Source organism: Xiphophorus hellerii, chromosome 1 (genome assembly GCF_003331165.1).
Source record: "Xiphophorus hellerii strain 12219 chromosome 1, Xiphophorus_hellerii-4.1, whole genome shotgun sequence".
NCBI lineage: Eukaryota > Metazoa > Chordata > Actinopteri > Cyprinodontiformes > Poeciliidae > Xiphophorus > Xiphophorus hellerii.
This window is the reverse complement of record NC_045672.1, coordinates 12,189,561-12,211,039: the sequence shown is the minus strand read 5'-3', so window position 1 is coordinate 12,211,039 and position 21,479 is coordinate 12,189,561. Positions and strand designations below refer to the sequence as shown.

Here is a 21,479-nt window from a genome sequence, read left to right as displayed (position 1 = left end):
TTAGAGGTGACAAAATGACAAGATCTAGAGGAAGGAGATGTATATTCTTTGGTGTTATCAGTCAAATTTTCTGTTTTTTGAAAATTTATGACTCCACAAGAGGGAAAATATTGGCCCATTACAAATGCAGCATGGAGATACAGGTGCATCCCAATAAATTACAAAATTACTAGCAGGAGTTAATTTATTTCTGTGATGCAAATCAAAAAGCAAAGCTAATGTATAGATAAATATTTCAAGCATTTTTTCTGTTAATTCTGGCATATTCGTTTCGCAGAGTGATATGTCCAAACTAATAAATAGTTGAGTGGAAGGAAAACAAAAAGAGTCCTCTTCTCAGATGAACATAAATTTAGCAGTTTATTTGGAAATGAAGACTCCTGACAAGAGGAAGAGTGGAGTGGTACAGAATCCGAGTTGCTTCAGGTCCTGTGTGAAGTTTCCACAGTAAGTGAGGATTTAGGAAGTCGATGCATCTGATCGTGCTGGTCTGTGCTTTATCAAGTCTAAAATTAGCACAGCAATTTATCAGGAAATGTTGGAGCACTTCATGCTTCCCTTTGCTGTTGAGCTGTATGGAGATGTTAGACCCCACAGCCTCCATGCAACTCCACATTGATGCAGCAATTCATGCAAAATGAGTTATAGCTGGAAGCATAATCATTACAAAATGCTTGAAGTATGTCCCCCGCAATTATTAAATGCATATATATTTGTTTTTACCATTTAAGATTAATTGCAGAAATAGCATATCACATTTTGATTAAGTCCTAATTACTTAAGAAGCACCTGTGTTGTATGTGCGTTCATTTTTTCCATGTGATCCTCTGTGTTGCGGTTGCATCGTTTTCTTTATAATTCTCGCTGCCAGTTTTGAGCTTTTCAAGAGCTTCAAATTGCAGGAGTGCAGCAAGGTGGAGCCTCAGTGCTGGCATTTTAGATTATAGAGCTGTCTGTCAGAGACGCTACTGCATTCTCCCAAATGCTGACCTGTTCTGTCAGCCTCTCTGAACCGAAGCAGAAAGAGCCAAGTCCTGTATGACTGGCTGCTGTGAAATGTAGCAGCCTGTTGTGCGAGTACTCGCTGCCAAGGGAGAATTCCCGTCTCGCCCGCAGCTTTCAGTGTTTCTGTCATCTTCGGTGCCGGGGTAAAAGGTGTCACCCAGGGGTCTCATGTTCAACAAGTCTCCCTGTCGTTCAGGTTCGCGCCGCGGTGCATGCGGAGGAGGAGCTTCCAGCCCCATTGGGGAAGGGGAGGGGGGTGTAGAAATAAATATCAGAGATCCCTCGCCAGCTGGCACTAATAAGATTTTGAGGAACAGTTAGTAGAAACAGCCCAAATGTGGAACCTTGAGGGGTGCCAGTGTGTTAAATATTGAACCAGTGGACCAGCCCCTTTCTCGTTACGATCATAACGAGGCTGGTTGGAGCTGGAAGGGGGCGAAAAACCCCTGCTGCCTAAAAAGCGGCTGTCAGTTTTCATAAGTATATGGTGTAAATTAACTCGGATGACTCCTGGTGGGGATTTTGTTTTGAGATATTTGGTTCTAAATGGATATTCTTGGCAGGGTGATGTCTGTCTAACATCTCCTTACTAAGAGACTCTTAACATCCTGCTGTGTTTAAAAAAGTAACAAATTCAGCCAATTCTGGGATATGTAATACAAGCAACAATCATAAAGGGTTTGGATATTAGTTTGGTGCTTAAGTTTTTGATTCATACAGTATCTTATAAATAAGGTTAAGTCGGTCTCATAAAGTGCTTGTCCCTGTCTATATTATAGGCCTTTTTTTGTGAAAGTAAGAAAAGGAAGTTGTTCCTGAGTCGCCATGTAATTGTTGTAATGATTGTGTGAACAGAATCAACTAACTAAGATGAAACGTCTGACGAAAAGTCTCTAATTTCAGTTTCAACCCTGTTGGTAACTGCTTGATCTTATAATGTATTTACACAATTTGTGCTGCAAGTTGTGCTTATTATGTTTGATGATCTCTGATTGCTTATCCAATTGATCACATTTCTACTTCATATTCCAGATGATGACAAAACCAATGGTCTTTATTTATAAATTAAGCCAATGAGAAATGCCCAGAAGGTTATTAAGTCAGTGTAACATATAAAATAATTGTTCCAGTTTTCCTATTGTATCTGGACTACTAAATGTTGTTGTTGTTGTTGTTTTCCTTCTTTCTAAGGTATAATTGAAAGAGCAATCTTTTTCCACTGCAGGCTTTAGACAGATCCCATATGACCTGTTTGCTCTGCTGCCTCTCGCTCACATCTCTGCGACGTTCCTAGATAAATCATGTTTTGTAAGAGCAGAAATATTTTCTGTCATGACTTTTCCTTTCACAAAAAAGACAGATGCCCTTCAGTGTCACATTCCACAGCGGAGGTGAACAATGTGTCTTGTAGCTGTCAAAATAAATGACAGCGAGATAATTGGTGGGGCTCTCCTGTTTCATTTATACTCAAACAAATAGGCTCCCAAAGAGAATTGCTCTTTCAAAATAGCAAGGCTTTGTTTTGTTGTTCCTTATTATTGGCACTGCAGAGTGAAGTAATGAAGATGAGCATTAACGGACTGAGCATTAAAAAACAAGCACACATTTACTGCGAATCATGAATATTCATGACACTATATCAAATAACCTTAGGCAACTGTTACAACTAATGAATATTTAAGCCAGCGTGGTTGCAAAGATTCGAATGCTGCATTATATCTGACTTTCTGGGATCATCATGTGTAAGTGTAAACAATTAGGACTGACATAAACAGATTTTAATACGTATCTGGAGAACAACTTTCCCGGTTGTCACATTAGCTACGGGCTATTGGCGCATCAATACGAAAAACAGAAGGACAACAGTGTGAAAAAAAACCTTAATAATCCATAGAAGTGCTTAAATGATTAGTGGAACAATGGTGTAGTCAAAACATTATTTGTCAGCAGTCATATTTCACTGAAATTCAATTTATTCTTCATTGTAAACCTTTGAAACAAACCAGTCTTATGTTTCTCAGAATTGTAAATTAGCTACTTCTCAGGTTTGAACTGTGTTTTTGGAGGAAAATCCAAAGTGAATGGGGGAGATATTGGAAAATTTGTTAATTGCGATATACTGTTTACATTTTCATATAATTCCTTTATAAAGCCCAGAGCTTCTGCACATGTTAAAGTTCCTCACTGGCCACCATGAGAGGGCCTCGGCTGCTTCCTTCAGAGGGCTCGACGTCGGTGTCTCGTCCTCTTCGTCTCCACCGCAACGCTAATTAGGCCCACCACAAAGCCAGCCTGTGGGGATAATGTCCCATTATTAGAGTCATTTGTTTCAATTAGCCGCTCTGTGATTCTACAATAGCACTACGCAGCCCAGTGCAAAGAAGCCATTACTCTCATCCAAGGAACCCAACGAGGTCTGGGCCAAGAAAGTCACAAATACCTGCTTCTGCTAGCATTCTTTTTCTTTTGTTTTTTTCACTGGCGTGTTCCCCCCTGTAGGACTCATTGATAAATAGGTTGCAAAATGAAAGTGGAAAAAACTTTATACCTTTATTTCCGAATGCTTCTGAACACTAGCTGCGTGGCAGTTTAAAAAAAAAAAAAAAAAAAAAGAGAGAGATTTTGTTCTTGTCTTGGTTTTGACTGAAAACTGATTTTTACAGGCGTTGTTGACTCTTGAGCTTTGACCGCCGAGAACTATATGTTCTTGTTTCCTTTTACATGCTTAGAGCTTTGTGGTTAACTGAATTACCATCCTTCTACTATATACTTACGGAGCTTTATACATTTTTAGCCTGCAATCAGGTTAGTTTCTAAGCATGAACCTCTATTTTCTCCTCAGCTCATACTTTTCCCTCATTATTTTAAAATTCTTGTGGCAAATTTGAAGATTTTTTATTGCTTTCTAATCACATCTGTGGACAAAGAAGGCAGATTGCTTTGACAGCAGTTCCTCCAATATACCATCTGGGGATATGTGAAACAACAGTCAGCCACGGCAACCAATGGTCTTGATGAAACTTGTTTGTGCCGTTTGGTTCTTGCATTGTTGTTCGCAGCTGGAAGCTGGAAGAGTCGTCTCGTTACGGGTTCCGGAAACTGATAATCTTTCCATATGAAAAATGTTATTCATGAGGCTTCTGAAATGAGATGTTAAACTTTGAGGAATATGTCTATGATGATTTATATTTTTTCTGCCTATTTCAGCTGTAAAGTCTTTGAGGGCTTACGTCCTTCACCTTAAGTCGAAGTTAAGTCTCAAATCTCTGTTTACAGAAATTAACATTCTCTCTTCAGTTGCATACTATCTAGTCTGAATACAATATAAAAATAAGTAAGTGATGAATTCAAAGAAACATTCTTAAGTCTAATTCAAAAAAGGAACATTTCACTTGTTTATGTTTTTCATAATATTCAATTCGACATAAAAAAGTTATTATAAAGTGCAATGAATTATTTTGAATGCCAATTAATCTAAAGATACATTATTATATTAGAGCATACTGGGAATTAATATATTTACCTCCCACTCTAATTTAATGTCCACTTGACCACTAAGTCTAAGTGCTAGAAATATGATCAAATATGCACACGGTCCTCAAGGACTCACTGTGGATGTACAGTACCGCCCAGACCTTTGGGACTGTGTTTACTGGGTCTGCCAACAGAGACAATAATATGCCCGACCAGAGGGTGGCGCCACACACACAAGGCAGATAAAGACCACTGTGTTAGCTCATGAGCAGAAGAAGAAATACAACAACAAAGCTTCTTTTTTAAGAATGTCTATAAGAAAATGATGTTATTTTAGATAACTTATCTCACAGGGACACCAAAGATATAAATGTAGCATTTATGTTAATTAAAATCATTTTGTTCTTTCTTTTCAGTGTTTTCTTTTTCTCCTACCCTCAACGGGCAATGTATAAATTAGTATAATACCCTATCATGATGTACAGAAAACTGTAAGTATGAGTGCAACACATTTGTTTTGTTAAGCACAAAATAATATAACTGGAAGAGAGTTAGAGAGTCCAGAAGACCCAAATAGCCCAAAATTATGGATGGAGGAGATGTCAAACCATAAAGATATTCATAGGTTTTTTTGCTTTGCTTGTTTTGATAAAGTTCAGTTTGAGAGATATCTGTGTAGTTATTATTGTAGTGGTACACCAAACATGGACAGATGAACCATGCTTCACCAACGTCCTTGGTCAATGAAATGAACACACATTTAACAGGAGAAAATATCCTTCTATGTCTTAAACAGCTGTAGTTTATTTACTGTAAATGTTTGCTCGATAGCAGTGTTAAATAAAAACAGGTGAGTTTGGAAGTTGTTGCCAACTCCTTCTACTGGCACATACTGTGAAGACACATTGCAGGGAAATCCAGACCCACCATATATAACGTTACCATTACCATGAAGGTAATCTGTGTAAAAAATTACCATCATGGTAATTTTGTAATTTAATTTTTAATTTGTGTGAAAAACCTTAGCTCAGTGGAGACAACACTAATCATTTACTCAATTGGTCTCAGCACTTACTGCCAAACCTTTCTATGATCCCTTTTTCAATTTATTTTCATCCCATGAAAGAGAGATAACTCTTGAGTCGACATTAAATCTTAAGCTTTTGCTATTTAATAGCGACTCTATGTTTCAAACCTGACTCACCATAACTGATGTGCTCAACACTTTTCATCTTGTTTGTAAAAATTGTGAAAAATCTGTGTTAATATTGTTTATTAAAGGAGAGTTACACACCAATAAGCATCGATAACAAGTACAAATTTTTATCCATTGTTCCATAGCAGGTACATATTGCAAGTCAGATACTATATATGTATCCTTTTATATAGCATAGGACTCAAATGATGCAGCAGCACAAAATTACATACTTTTTACATTTTTAGTGTGAACTGTGTGGTGCTAAATGTGTTCGTGATATAAAAGATGCAGCTATAAGCCATTTGACATGCCCTATCATATAAAATCCTGATTGTGTTTACGATGTGACAATAATTACACATGTAAAACCTAAGTAAATTTTATACCCCAAAATGCGGTTAAATATCCTAACATGAGGCTTTTTTTAATCATTTCTGTGTTTTAATTCCACACAAAATCTGCTCACCAAACTCTGATATTTGCAGACATTTGCCAGCGCCTTCACAATCCTGCGTTTCATCTCCAAATGCGCCACAATGCAATGTTTTTAGTGTACCTTTCAGTCCTTTCCAGCACATAATGGAAACTTCGATTGATACCAAGAGGTTGCTGCCCTGTGATGCCTCTGTTGCCAGGCTCTCTCATTGGCTTTCTCCCCCCGCTGTGCACATGTTTACAAAGAGACATCACCAGCTAACATTAAAGGGTTCAAGTTGTCCCCTCAGGCTGTTGCTATGGAAATAACCCTGCAATGGTCGCTCATTCATGTTTGATTAATTGTTTTTTCCTTTCTGTGCTGTTTGCCCCTGCAAAGACCTCATCGTGGGGGCACACCATCTTAAAAAACAAACACCGGAGAAATGTGCTTTAATTATACCTCAGGACATTTTCTCCCCTTGCTTTAACATTTCATGGAGGCTGCATGGTGATTGAAGTCTTGGGAAATTTTTTTAGTGTTCAAACGCAATTGGCAGCAACTTATTAATAAATGTAAACAATTATAAAGGCATATTGTTTATTCCTTTTCTTTGACTTACCTGGAGAGAAGATAAGCATTTTGCCCCTGCCCCCTTCCCCTCCCTCCTTAAATTGCACCACGTATTGCTGAGCTGCCGTAACCCACTGGGGCCAATTAGGATGCCAGCAGAGCCAGGAAGTGCATAGCAGATGCTTTTTGCCGCTGCGTATTTATTAAAATCCAATCTGCGGGGGCCCCCCCTCCAACAGCTCGTTAAACTACCGTTAATCTAATTAGCTCTCACTTGCCACTGTTTTCACCACATTACCAAATACAAGGGCCTCGACTTTGCAATTTAGACTGATTAAGTGGGTCCAATGTTGTTAGGCAAAGCATGCGGGGAGGAGCTCCTCTGAGCTGTCAGTCATCTCCTAATGTCAAATAAATCAAGCAGCTGAGTTCGGCAGTGGCTTCGGGGTTACGTTTCAATCAAAATGTGCAGTTCCAGTTTTTACTCTTGCCAGCCTTGCTGTCTGAAAGCTTGAGCAACGCACCCCACATTAGAGAGATCTTGTACAGTTTTTGATTAAACAAAATCAGGACCGCCTACAAATTTTTATAGCAGCCTCTTTTTATGATTTATATGAGTCCCACTCGCAGCCCGTTATGTCTTTTAGATTAGGATCAAGAATCTGGACTTCCGGTTCATTACTGTTTGAGCTGGACGGTGTTTTCATTTAACGAGTGCTGCTCTCTGGATGAGAGCCTGGTTCTGCTCGGAGATCTGTTGTAGTTCTGCTTATTGCATACAGATGGGCGGTTTAACTTGTAGCTGTAATTGCTTCCAGATGAGGTGGGCGCTGCTTGTATTTTAAGGCACATTTCAACTCATCTAGACCGATGTCAAGAAGGTGATGGAAATATGCAAGGTCAAGGCGATCGCAGGGAGGGGGAAAGGAAAACGTTTCGGAGGAAAATGTTCTTTTTTTTTTTTTAGCTGATAAACTGTTTATAAAAGAACTACTTTTATAGCAAACTTCAAAAATTTGGTTCCCATATGGAGGATAAACAAGCACGTTTAGTTTACAGAGCCGATCAGAGTTACAAACATCTTTGCAGCTTTGTTTATGGTCTCAGCACTTACTGCCAAACCTTCATATGAAAGCGGTTTTTACAACGTTGCATACAGGTGCGCTTTGAATCGCATTTTTTTTACATTAAACAGTTTCTTAATTTGAATGATGAAAAACTAAAATTTTAGGCTGTTTGCACTCTGCTATTGCAGCTAAGACCTGTCGGTTTTAACCTGAATCTTAATCTAACATTAATCTCTGTTAATTTTAGCTCTTACCTCTGTTATCCGATCATAGAACCTAAAAGGGCAGAAGAGCAGGCCAAAATAAATAAAAATGGTTCGCCATACCTCATATATATATGTGTTAATTTTATTAATTATTATTATTTTATTAAGACTCTTCTTAAATGAAGACACTAACTTAATTATTTGTATGTAGTAAATAACACATAAACTGTTTCTGGCCCTATGAACCCTCAAACAGTGGCTAGTGTAATTTGTTTTTGCTGTGATGTCATTATCATTTTTCACAGTTTTATTTTTGTACTTACTAACTACCTGGCCATCTGGGGAAGAAAGTACTATATTCAGTATACAGCTTAAGTGGCTACAGGTGTTCAAATAACTATTAGGGAATCCAGTTGGTTTCAATTCAAAGCAGAAACTGAAAACTGATATTAGTGATTTTTTTTTTTAGCAGGTTGAACCTTTACATAGTGTAGCACGTAGTGACATTTTTATCTGGTCATGGCAACCTTTACGGAGCTCTAAATTCTGCACCAGTAATGAATGTTTCGCATATGGGTTGAATTAAGATAAAAAAATACAAACTTAGCTGGAAGTTGCGTATGCAATAACATTAAATGCATAAAAAGCTCACTTTTATGCACTTAAAGACAATGCAGATATGCAGCCGAGTGTGTGGGGTATTGATTGATGACGGCATACTTAAAATGCATCATTTGCGTTTTCATGTTTAAGACTTAAAAACTGATGTCTTTGTTTCGCATTTTGCATTCTTACAGATTGTTATGTGTTATTGTGCTTTGAATAAAACTGAAGGGAAAAAAACCCCTTCATGTTTGTCCATAGTGAGTCTTAGATGATTCACTATGGACAAAATGATGAAGGTTTAAGAAGATAAGATTAAGCTGAGTTTGACACAGAAGTGATATTGCACTGACAAATGCATTGACTAAATAAGCATTTGACAAACAAAACATGTTGAAATTCATTGTATCCTGATTTCTGTAATCTTTTATTGGATTTCCTGAACTGCTGCTTTAAAGAAACACATGCAAATATTAACTATTATTCCTCAGACCACTGAACAACCAGAAATCAGCCCCCAGCACAAAAAGAAAAGATGCCCACCATGTGTTTTTATAGTGATGCTTTCTCAACAACATTGTAGAATGTTAACAACCCCTGCTCCTATGTTTTTTATTGGTGATCCAAATTTTTATAACCATTTAGTCTGAGGTCCATGAAGCTACGCCTCAGTTTTGATTCAGTCTTGTGTTGAGGATCTGCGGCTCATTTTAGTCTCACGGTCATCTCTTTGTATCTGCTCATCATCCCGGAGTTGCTCCTGTTCGCCTTTATGGGCCTTTTAAAATCACTGCTCCATGAAGCACTTTCTGTATCGCCTGTGACTGTTTGTGATGATCTTTATTAAAATTCATATTAAGAACGTTGTTGTTACTGGGCACTTTTCCACTCTCTCAGACTGTTCCGTCCTTTTATTGTGTCATTTTCCTTTCTCTTAACCTTGGCTGGTCTGTGCATCATTCTTGTTCTCGTTATCTTTTTTTTTTCTCCCTACATTTGTATGTTTTTTTTTTTTTTTTTTTGCATTAACTGCGTCTCGTTTTCATTTCATCTCACTTTTTTTTGTTACCTCTCTCTCACTTGCTTTCACTTCCTCACTTTCCCAGCCTCAAACTATTTCTCTCTTTCCCTCTGCTGTTTTGATAGTGATGCAGTTATCAGGCTGTCAATTCTAATCTTGTCTTGCCAGTGCAGCTCGGTCCATTCAGAATTACAGCTACCCCCTCCTCCGCTCTATCGCTACCCCTCTCCCTCCCTTTTCCTCTCTCCCTCTCTCTCTCTTCACTTACCATCCCTTCCATCTCTTTCTCTCTCAGACAACAGAAACGCTGATGGGATGAGCAAGCAAAGGCTGACACTGTAGTTCAATCTTTTGCTGCTAAATTAGAAAGCTGTGGACAAAATAAATTTAGACTGTGCAGGACATTGTGGTCTTACCTGGTAACTGTCATGTGCTGTTGCTGACCTTTTAGTGCAGTGTTCAAAGGTAGCTTTTTTTTTTTTAATAATATTGTATTTAGGTAGTGTGTTTTCTTTAGAATGGTTTTGAAAAGTTAACATAGTTTATACATGCAACCAAGGTGGAAAATAAAACTAATTAATTCAGATTATTTTGTGGGACCATCAATATAACCAAATAATGTTATCAGTCTATTAAATTACCATTATCACCTGTTAGCACTCGCATAGATATGGCTGCCCTTCTCACCTTCTAGGAGGCCATTATCATGCACAGTATAGAAATACAACATAGAAGCGTTCTGTCCGTCTTTAGCACTTCTGACGTCAGTCGATCATCTGGTTGCTTCCCACTGTCCTCTAGGTTCCCACAACAAAACAATTCAAAAATGGTTTAATAAAATATTACCTTCAAGATTAAAGTGGAGACTTTTACATGTTTGCGCTGTTGCAACCATTTTGCCTTTGTGGTTGGGGTCCACTTGTTATCGCAGAGGGAAGTGTCCTTTGAATCAATACAAAGTTGTTCATAATGATCAATATTTTTCTTGGATGCAACATTTTTATCCTGATGGGAATGGTGTCCTCCAGCACGACGATCCCCACATCCATAAATCACATGTAGACCCCGAATGACATACTCATGAATCAATCATGTTCCTTACTGTTATGTGATTACAGACTTGTAGCCTAAAATGAACCAAAACATGTTGCTTTAATAACTTACAGTGACGGAAAATTTATCCCCAGAAATTGATCTTCATAAAGTCGATCATCTGGTTGCTTTCCACCAGGACCAGGAACTCGTATCCATATACATTCAAACACTAATTTCACAGAACGTCCCAGTCCTAATACCCGATCTAACAACAACATTTACACTTATATACTAATTATTGTACTTATATACTATACTATATACTAAAAATAGGAAAGGTTTCTTGTTGAATTGTCTTAACCTATTGCAATAATGTGATACAATGTTGGTCAATCCTTACTAATACATTGCGAGCAAGTGAAAATATGCTATGCACTTAAAAAAATATGTTGCACAAACAGATTTTTCACAGTTCAATGTGTCTTTGCTTCTGGCTACAATAAATGTAAAACAAAAATTTTAAACATGTCCTAACATGTTTTATTTAAATCTGAAAAATAACATACCTCTGTTGCAGCTACAATAATATGCCATGTAGATTATTACTGCTGTAACAATGTCATTTATAGCATTTTGTTTTGTTTTGATTTTTACACATAGATATGACTCAAAAACAGCATGAATGAATTTCTGGTAAAATTGTAGCAGCCTTCTTTCAGTCCAGCAGCTTGAGGCAACATTTGGTGGTGAGGTAGATTAATTTGATTATCTTTCATCTAAATGACACTTTACTCAGCATTTTGATATCAGATAATATCAGTTTTGCTTCTGCTTCTGTCAGACATTTTCATCAAATTCTCTGTATTATAAATGTTTATTAATGGCGCCACAGACTTCCTTTTTTTTGCTTATGAAAGAGTCTAATGTTGTTTCATTTATGACAAGTGATTTGTTGGAGGAAAACATGAGACTTCTTTTGCTGGCCAAACTAGAGGATTAAAATTAGGAAAGAATTTCTTTTTAATTTACCCTCCTGGATTTCATTTGCTTGTTTAATAAGTTAAAAAAAAAAAGAAAAAGTTTCAGTGAAAGTTATGGACATGTTTGTTCAAGAAAGAAATATTACATGCCAAGATTGAGTCAGCGCAACACAAAAACACAGATAATAAATTGACGTTTCTAAAGCTTCAAGATTTAATATCAAGAATTCAGCACATCAGAATCAAAGAGCTTTGCCTTGACTCGGTTTTGGATCGATAAAGGTTCATTGCAGAAGAGGATTAGATGTATATCTCCCTACTGGCAATATGAGAAACTATGTCTGAAGCAGCAACATGGTGGGCAAAATGAATGAAATACATGAAAAGTTCAGACTGTAGGACATTTTAAATAACAAACAAAATAATAGCGAACACATGTAATGTTCTTGCTGTTTTCAGGCTATTTGTCTGCCATCAACTGATAATTAAGTAAAACTGCAATTCAGAAATTGCTGATGAACATCTTTGTCATCAACGAAATTGCACGTCTTTACATCGTTACGTTAATGTTTACTAAAAACAGTTGTAAGTTCAAAAGTAAAACATTTAGACAAGCACAATTAGGCTTGTACGTATTGATGTTTTATTCATTTTTTTATGATATATCATTTAAAGGTAGCGAAATGTGCTGAAATGTGTACAAACTTTTATTTTACTAATCTACTAATCTAATTTTCATCATGTAGGAAAAATAAAGAAGTTAACTATATCATTCATCTTTTCTCAGTAAGTTGGGCCTGTCTTCATTAAATTTTAATTTTTTGCCAGTCTTTCAGATTCATTGAAATGTTGCGCCTTCCTCTGCGCTCTACTGTATATATTGGAGTTCATGATTGTGGTTGTCAAATAATAAACAAGGAAATAAATGGAAGAAAAAGAAAGAGAGCCATGCTCCTTATTCTCCTGGTAGATTGCATGCAGCAGTGAGCTGCTGTGTGTCATTATTTTCTCCTTCCATATGAATACATGTGAATTTTTCTTGGAGATTATTTATCCTCCTTCTTTCCTCTTGTTTTCTGTCATTCCATTAGCTCCTCTGTCAATTTATTCTATTTTCACATCAAAGGTTCGCTCGAACAGATGTTGTTTCAAACGCCTGTCTTCTGCCTCATTGCCTGAAAGTGAGGGGTGATTATTTTTTAATGAAACCGCATGTCCTCACACGCATAAAAAATATGAATATTACCTGTAATCTGCAAAATAGACAAGCAATGCTTTGGCATAACCCTGAGAGGAAACGTTCATTAATTTCAGAAACACCTCAAAAGCCATTTTGAAGTTTTTTCTTTTCTTTTTTTTTTCTGTAGCTGGCAAATGTGCTCCCAAACCTTGAATTTTGATTAGTTAATTTCATGCAGTTTGTGTTTGGCAAATGCTTTCCTGAAACAATGTCGTTCTCAGACGCAGTCCTGTTTTTCAAATGACAGTTAATGGGAGGAAACAAGGTTGTTACTTAATCTTGCGATGGAAATGAATATTTCTAAATGTCCTCTTGCTGCATTTTGGTACATATGTGGGTAAATATTTTTTCTATGATTTGGCAAAACGCATTCTTCTTTGTTTGAATTTTTTAAAATCCTGGATCAGAGGAACAGGAGAGGAAATATCCTTCTGTCAGCATTTCTTTTATTATCACTCACACAGAATGCTTGAAGTAATGGAGGTTTCTTTAGTGCCATTGCAACATTTTATCAATTAACTTTCTTCAAAACAACAAATCCACTCATGTATTTCTTACTTCAGAATAAGACAAGATAATACAAGCTGTCAAGCTTAATTAGGCAGGTCCCTTTTGAAAGAACCACAAATGGCTCCTGAAGCCAGAGCATGTTGCGCGGCTTCTAAGTTTAAAATAGAATATGGCTGCAGTGCATTACAGAATATAATTCTGGTGTCAACTATTGGCAAATCACCCCGTTTCCAAATTATAAAGAGAATGCTTTAAACATAAAGCACCGACTTACATATATTTGGCAATATTGCAGTATTTTACTAATGTGAGATTTCAGGTCAAAGGATCTTGTTACAACCCTCACCGTATTTTTATACCATTTGTCATATGCATGCTTTTTAGTGACAGAAAAAAATAGGTTAATTCACATTTTTCTCATAATAATAACAAGATTTTCCCTTCATCTCGCTGTCTTTCTCCTTCTCTTTCGCATTCCATCCTTTACCTCACATGGTTTCTCCAGAGCACACAAGGCAATTTCCATACGGAATCACAAGCAGAATCAGGTGACCTGGATTTGACTCCCAGTCAAAACTCTACCTGGAAATGAAAATGTATTCATGTGTATTGGATGAAGCAGCACATTACTCTGATGGAAGTAGTTCTGCTTTATGAAAATGTGGGGACATTTCAGCATACTGTGTTATTACTGATATCATGTGCACAAAGACGAGCATAAATGTAATCACTCACTTTGTGTTTACATTTACGTTGTGCGTTTTTGTATTCATAATTGTTCACATGATATACAACCTTTGCTCTATCATCTTATCTCGCATCTTAATTTGCCAAACATTTAAGGTTAAATGTGTGCAAGTTTGTGAGTTTTTATTTTTTTCAGCTTGAGGCAGTCCATTACTCTCTTTTTTTATTTATAAGCCATTATCAAATGAATACAAACAAAACAAAGACAAGCAAAAGAACAAAAAAGCTGTCAGAGCCTTACAATACCAGAAAGAGAACACAAACAAAAAGTCCAAAATTTAATTGGAAAAAATCATCCTAAGTCCATGTGCACAACAAAACAGCTAAGCAATGCCCATGGATTACACTCTGTCAATCAGGAAGAAAGAAATAGTGTCCACCATGTCCAAGAGCAAATGCGGTCAGACCTGCATTTTTTTATGGCTATTTAAGCCTAGACAGGATTTATTTAGCTATGGGAAAATGTATCAAAATTTGGTGCAGTTTTGTCTTTGGGCAACATCCAAATTTTACCTAAGCAAAGACGCTGAAAGTCAGGAATTGCTTTGTCCATTCAATCAACCCTAACCACTTTTCAACCCCATCAAAACACCAGTTAAAGGAATTATGTAGAAATATGTTCACCTTTTGCTTTTCAAGCACATCTACAAGTTGCTTCGATGGAAGGCAGCATGAACCTTTCTATGTGAACTCAACAAAATCTTGCTCTGGAGGCGAGGTAGATACAATCCAGGGGGAGAAAAACAACATGGTCACATGAGCAGTGTGACACAGTCTGATTCAGAATTCAAAGCAATCCACTCACCAAAGTGGAAAGGCAAAAATAAATAAGTAAAATATAACCTTATGAAGTCTTCTACTCAGAAGACCACAAAAACAGAAGGCGGGTGTGCAGGGTGGCCCGTTCAAGAGCCACAAGCTGCTTAGTTTATTGTTGAGCTGCTTAAAAATAAAAGAATTCACAACATGTAATTTTTTTTTTTTTTCTATGACCCACTGACTTTCAAATTAAAAATTTTGGGCAAAGTGGCAACAAAAAGTTGGTCACCACTGCTCTAGGTGGAGAAAGGAGACTATATTTGTTAGTGACAACTTAAAATTTGGTGTGGAAATTGGTTTACGTTTTCTTAAAATAAGCCTTCGTTCCAGTCTGCTGTAGTGCTGAGGGAAAAGCCAGAGTGCAGAGCGGTCCTAAAAATAACAAGATAAATGTCTGGGGATCTGTGTCATTAATATGCGGGGACGAAAGAACTGATTTTACTTTACAAAACCCGATAAATTTAACCCAAGGCACAATTTCTAATCCCTATATTACACTTTTACTTCTATTACAGGTCCAGTGGTCTTCAAAGCAACCAAGTTAGGTGGAAATCAGACAAAGTGCTATGACTGGCATTATGGTTCTGGTTAGGATTGGGTTGTGTTGAAGTTGTGTTCAGAAGAGGCATTGTTCCTATTGGTACTGGTCTGAATGTTTACAAATATTCATTGATAACATCATACTTATTGATTATATGTGTATATACTGTATGTGTGAGTTTTTGCAAAGTTAAAAATCTTTTCTTTTCCAGTCTGCATCATCAGCAGAAGATTATAACCAATTGTCTCTTTGTTCCTCTCCGCCTCCAGATAAGCAACGAGAAGCGGAGCGCGGCAGAAATGATGAAGCCCAAGCCCAAACCTCAGAAGAAGAAAAAGAAGAAGGATCCCAATGAGCCACAGAAGCCTGTGTCAGCGTACGCGCTCTTCTTCAGAGACACCCAAGCTGCCATCAAAGGCCAAAACCCCAATGCCACTTTTGGAGACGTCTCCAAGATTGTGGCCTCCATGTGGGACAGCCTCGGGGAGGAACAGAAGCAGGTACAAAAAATGTGCATGTGGAGGAACGAATTAGAGGCCGAAACACACCGGGGCGTCCAAAACAGAACTTGAAACTCATTGACAACAATGAAACTGTAAAGCCGAAACCAAATATTGAACATGAACACTTTTATAAGCACTATGCTGCATACCTAGAGAATAATATAATGAAATGTATTAAAACTGTATGTAATTGCCTCTCAAGAAGCCAGTTTTCTCCTGCTGACTGGTTTTCTTTTAAAGTTTATCAAAAATAATTGGTACGTAGGTGTTGGAGACATCTCTAAGAACTTGCCATGATTCCTCTGGGAATATAGGCTGTCTCGCTGTCTTCTGTCTATGAATTTAATGCCAGACTGACTCAATGATGTTGTAATAAGGGCTCAGAGGGAGCTTAACCATCTGCTGCAGGACTCCTTTTTCTTCTTGTCATAGAAGAGCCTGCAGTTGTCTCAAACTGCAATTATACGTTGGATTTCTATTCTACCTCAGAAAGGATTCGAAATCATTTCATTATTTATTTGTTTATTTTAGGAAGGATTAAAAGCTAAACATCAGAATTTTTAGAAACTTAGATTATAGACATAACGCCTGGGTGTCATCTGACAGAATGCTGATCATGCAGATGAACAAGAAAGCATTATGGAAATATAGGCTTCAAATTATGAGCATTAAAGTAGAAGTACGAATAATGACTGGTGCAGAAATTCGGAGGCTCGCTCAGATTCAGAGACATCAGACAGTGTCGGAGTTTGTAGAATAATTCTGCAAATGTTCACATCACAGCCTGCATAAATATTAATATTTCATGTGCAGTTTTTTTTTTTCACTTAAATCTCACAGATCTAATACTTTCTCTGTTCTGAAAAAAAAAGGTGTCTGTGTGGCACAAATTGCCTGCTATGCACCCATTATCAAGTTTTGAAGCCCACAGATGCATGCTGTGTTTAAGTGCAAATGGAAGGCTGTCACGTCTGGGCTTTATGTAGAGCCACGCATAATTCTGCAGTAAAAGCGACTTTTTCTAAATAGACAGGAAGAAATTATCATGTCTTGATTGCAACTGAAATATGAACAAAATTATGAAACCACATCAAATGAGGCAAAAATACATTAAGGGTATAAGGGTTCAGGTACACTTATATAAGGCATGATATATCTAATTGAATTGGTTCTAAATGTATTGGTTCAGACTGATAAAGCTGGACCCAAATAAACTCACCAAAATAGCATTATTTAACTGCCTACATATTCAGTTTTCTCCCACCAGTAGATGGCGTGTGCTGCAACAGACGAGCAGCCTTTTTGTTGTCATTATCTTTTGTGTAATTACCTGAACGTTGCTGTGAGTTACAGCTCATCTTAATGAGCTAGTTCTTCTCTTTCTAAAGATAATCCATCCGTTTATCCCCACTCCCCTGACTCTCATTAAAATGATTTTCTTTCTAAATTTAATTCTACCAAAGGGAGGGAGCGGCAGGGCTGGAGGAGGGGCTCCGTGCACCAACAGCAATAAAACAGTCCGAGACTAACAGCCTAGGACAGTTTTAAAAGCCTGGAACGGTCAATGTGGGGAAAATATAAACATGCTTTGGGAGATTTCAGCAGACAAGGAATGATATGTTTTGCGCTGGGTAAATATGCTCATAAGCCAAACGCTAATGCATCCTGCGAAAGCAAACAATCGCATATGAAAGAGAAAGAAAAAAAAGTCTGGAACCTCACTGCAGCTCTGTTTGCTTCAAACAATCACAAAACAGGGATGTCTTACGAGGTTTTAACACGAAAACCAGCTCAAATATGAAGAAAAAAAAGTGAAAGGCCAATATACGTTCCATTTCCTTTTCCCCATCTCGCCTCTGTGACGGATATCTCCCCACCATGCATCTTCATTGGCCCTCTGACAAGCTGCAATGTGCGAATTTTTCTTTTCCTCTCTTTATTTATATTTCTCGCCTGCTATTTTGATCCTGCTTGGAATACACAAATAGTGACACCCCCCCTCCACTATTTTTTTCTCATCCTTGGATTTAGCTGAAGGACATTTTGGCTATTCAGGAGGAACTATCTATTCCTTTTGTTGCCAGTTAATGTCAACCCCTGCTCTGCGGTAATAAATAGGAAATGCTAATGATGACAGGGTTGTAGGAGATCACAATGTTGTGTTTCACGGGTGTTTAGACACTCTTATGTTTTTCAGTTCAGTGCATCAATTAGAATACTAACATGTGAATATTCACACAAAAAAATTGCACAGTTAAGAACTAATTTTATCTTTGCTGACCCGGTCCTTTGTTGACAATCTAGGCCTGGGTCCTTTGAACATAGCAGGGTTGGGTTATGGGTTTGACCTAGCGCACTGTGTTGGATTCTTATAGCAGAATATGGATTAAAGTGACTAATGTCTTATGTTAAAGCAACCAAAGTGTGGTTTGAAAGAAATTAACCCATAACCTTGATTACTAAACCACATCTAAATTAAACCAAATGGCTTTCAATAGTAGTTATTTCTGCACTAAAATTGTTCATTAATAAGGTTTTTATAAATGCAGTTGAATTTGTAAAAAAATATGTATTGTTTAGAAATTGCCTACCTATACCAATGGCATAACGATTTCTTTGATCAAAATGCGAATTTTAAACATGGCTAGTGCCAGCATTTCTTAAATTTTCTTATTTCTTTCTGTGGAGATTTCTCAGTTCAAAATGGTGAAATTTCAGAATGATGAGTTTCCTTCTTGTCTTTTTTTCTAACAGTTACAGTTTTTTACACAATGTTTGGTTAAAAGCGTCCCAGCAGAACGGGCCTGGTTCTGTGCATTCACTGCGTTTTGTGAATGTGCTTTATGGGCTTACGTCGAGTTCTTCCTGTTAAAGGGAGTTGATGTAATTTCACTGTCTACCGCTTTATGGTTGTTCTGGAGGTGAAATATCTGCAAAGTTCATGACTATTTCCTGTGCTGCCCTTAGAATATTTCCTTTGTACCATTTGGCACCGGATTTGACCACGTTGTATTATTACTAGTGTTTAAATGGAATGTAATTGAATATGACAAGCTGTCATCTGTCAATATAATTGGACTATTTTGGTTAAATTTGAATTGGATCTGTTTGTCTTGTAAGGGGCCTTGAGATGGCATCTGCTGTGAGTTTGTGCTCTACAAATAAGCTGAAATGAATTGAGCAAAATTAAAGCTAAACACATTGAGATTCCTGCAACAAGTACTTGCAGGAGTTTGGAACAATACTGAAGGCCCCCAAAAAAAAGTGTTTTAAGGGATCTTTATATACCAAATGATGGCAACCATTTTGGTTTAGCGCAGACGTCAGCACACTGAAAATGTTATTGTGGCTCTGAGCAGAGCAAAAGACAACGAGAAGTTCCAGTCCATTTCTTTAGGTGGATTGGAATGGAAATGATGTGTCGCTACGATAGAGGGAGACACATTGAGATGAGGGAGTATTAGTACCATGATGAGGAAATGGAGGTGTTCTGTACCATTGGCTCTGATGGAAAGGGAACCATTATGGACATGTTTGTGTGCGGGTTTGGGTGTGTACCTCTATAGTGTTTGAGCAAGTGAGCTACAAGGAATTCTGTGGGTGTGGGCGTGCGTGTGTGTGTGTGTGTGTGTTTCTGCACATTTATGAGCATGTCAACCCCTCGTCTCTTGTTTTGATTTTTGTTGTTGATTTTTTCTTCTTCACAGGGCTACAAGAGAAAAACTGAGGCAGCTAAGAAAGAGTACCTGAAAGCGTTGGCTGCGTACCGAGCCAGTCTGGTTTCCAAGGTAACGCTTATGACACACAAGCCCTGGCTAAGACTGATGATGGATTGGATGGAAAATCCTTGCTAATGGGCTGGGTGGGGGTGTAGGTGCTCCATGGTTTGAGACTGTGATGTTGAAGACGTTGGAGGTGGGGGGGGTTATGCAAAAATAGGAAGCTATATTTGGAACAATACCTGATTTCCATAGGATCCACAGGGAATTATAATATTCATTAAGAATGAAATATGCAGTGTATGGTAAAAGGGAAGAGGTCACAAAGAGAAAGCACATAAGCATATGACCATGTCATCGTTCAGGATTTTACGATTAAAAATAATTGTTCTTTCATGTTCTACACATGCTACCAGATGAACCTGTTATATATATACAGTGTATATCCTCATATAATAGAAATCCTAATCTTATCTCACATCAACAGACTAGTCATGCGTTAGATCATTGATTTCCTCATCTCATCATCTACAACAGGAAGTACATCACAAAACAACTCGGGCAATGATTGGCTTGCCGCTGCTTCCTTCTCTGACACTCTCCTGCTAATTCAGATCTATGACACACTCTTTGCCCAGTGAACGAAGCTGCGTTGTATACACCAGCAAAAAAAAAAAAAAAAAAAAAAAAGCACTGGGATAAAAAGAAGGAAAGCAGGATTGCATTGTTTAGTGCCGCCTTGTATTAACAGCACACACAATATAGTGAGGGGAAGATTCCTTTTGTCATTCCATTTGTTCTGCAGGCAAACAGCCTCATTTCTCTGCCCAGGGTCCTGCATATATGTATGCGTGCACATGTGTAGGAGTGTGTGTGGGTGTGTGTGTGCTCCTCTTCCTTTCCCATCTATCTGTCAAGGAGTCTATTGATCATTACCTCCGCCCTAGCTCTATTCATACAAATGGGCTCCATTACCTTCTAATCAACACTGATGGCTGGAGATGAACAATCTGACAGCTCATCACTGAGGCCTGCAAAGAGACTGGAGGTGGTGGTGGGGGTGTTGCACCTGCTCACTGTCCTGAAAGCAAAAGGTCAAGTTTTCAGGAATTTGGTGGAGTTCAGCCTTCTCCCTTAAAGCAACGAAGTTCATTTTAGCCCTCTAATCGCTGGATTGCAATCATGAGCATGTGAAGTACATAAACCACTTAAAACGTCAGTATCACGGATATCAAATTAGTATCACGACCGATTGTCTGATCTCTGGTGCTTGTGAAGGTTTGGTGTGCTGATGCTGATTTTAGTAGATTCAGATTAATCTTTAAACAACAGCATCAAAAATCTTTACTTTTCTCACCTTCCTACTGTGAGTGTTCATTATTTATTTTTTCTTATTATTTAGGCAAAAAGTCATTGTTAAGCATGTTCTTTCTAAAATATTGTCAGAAATTGGACTCTATAGGCCACATCCTACCCTTTAGATGTCCTCTGCTGACCCTCATAAAGACTCTAAATAATGCATTCATAAATTGTCAGTTTTGTGCCCAAATCCAAATAGGCTGCATTTATTTTTCAAAAATCACATTTTATTTTGAAGGTGACACCTCCTGCTTCCTATGCAAGCACCCTTCTAGTGTCCTCCAGCAGGCAGCTATCATAAACATGCTCAGCAATGATAGAGATGCAAGTTAGAGTAAATAATTCCGATTCATATTAAAATAATATGGAGGTTTTGAGGGGTTTTTTTGGTGCTGAAGGCTTTGATTCAAGGTTAAAAGTTAAAGTGGTATAATGAGGTTATGTAAAACATTCTAAGATTTGTC

At 37.7% G+C, this 21,479-nt stretch overlaps 1 protein-coding gene across 1 annotated transcript in view; it reads left to right on the top strand.

Annotated features, from left to right (window-relative positions):
• Window positions 1-21,479, top strand: part of LOC116725745 (TOX high mobility group box family member 2-like) — a 103,394-nt gene that overhangs the window by 77,111 nt on the left and 4,804 nt on the right. Inside the window, 2 exon segments of the mRNA XM_032572093.1 lie at window positions 15,704-15,934; window positions 19,645-19,725. Of these exon segments, the coding sequence (XP_032427984.1) occupies window positions 15,704-15,934; window positions 19,645-19,725 (312 nt within the window).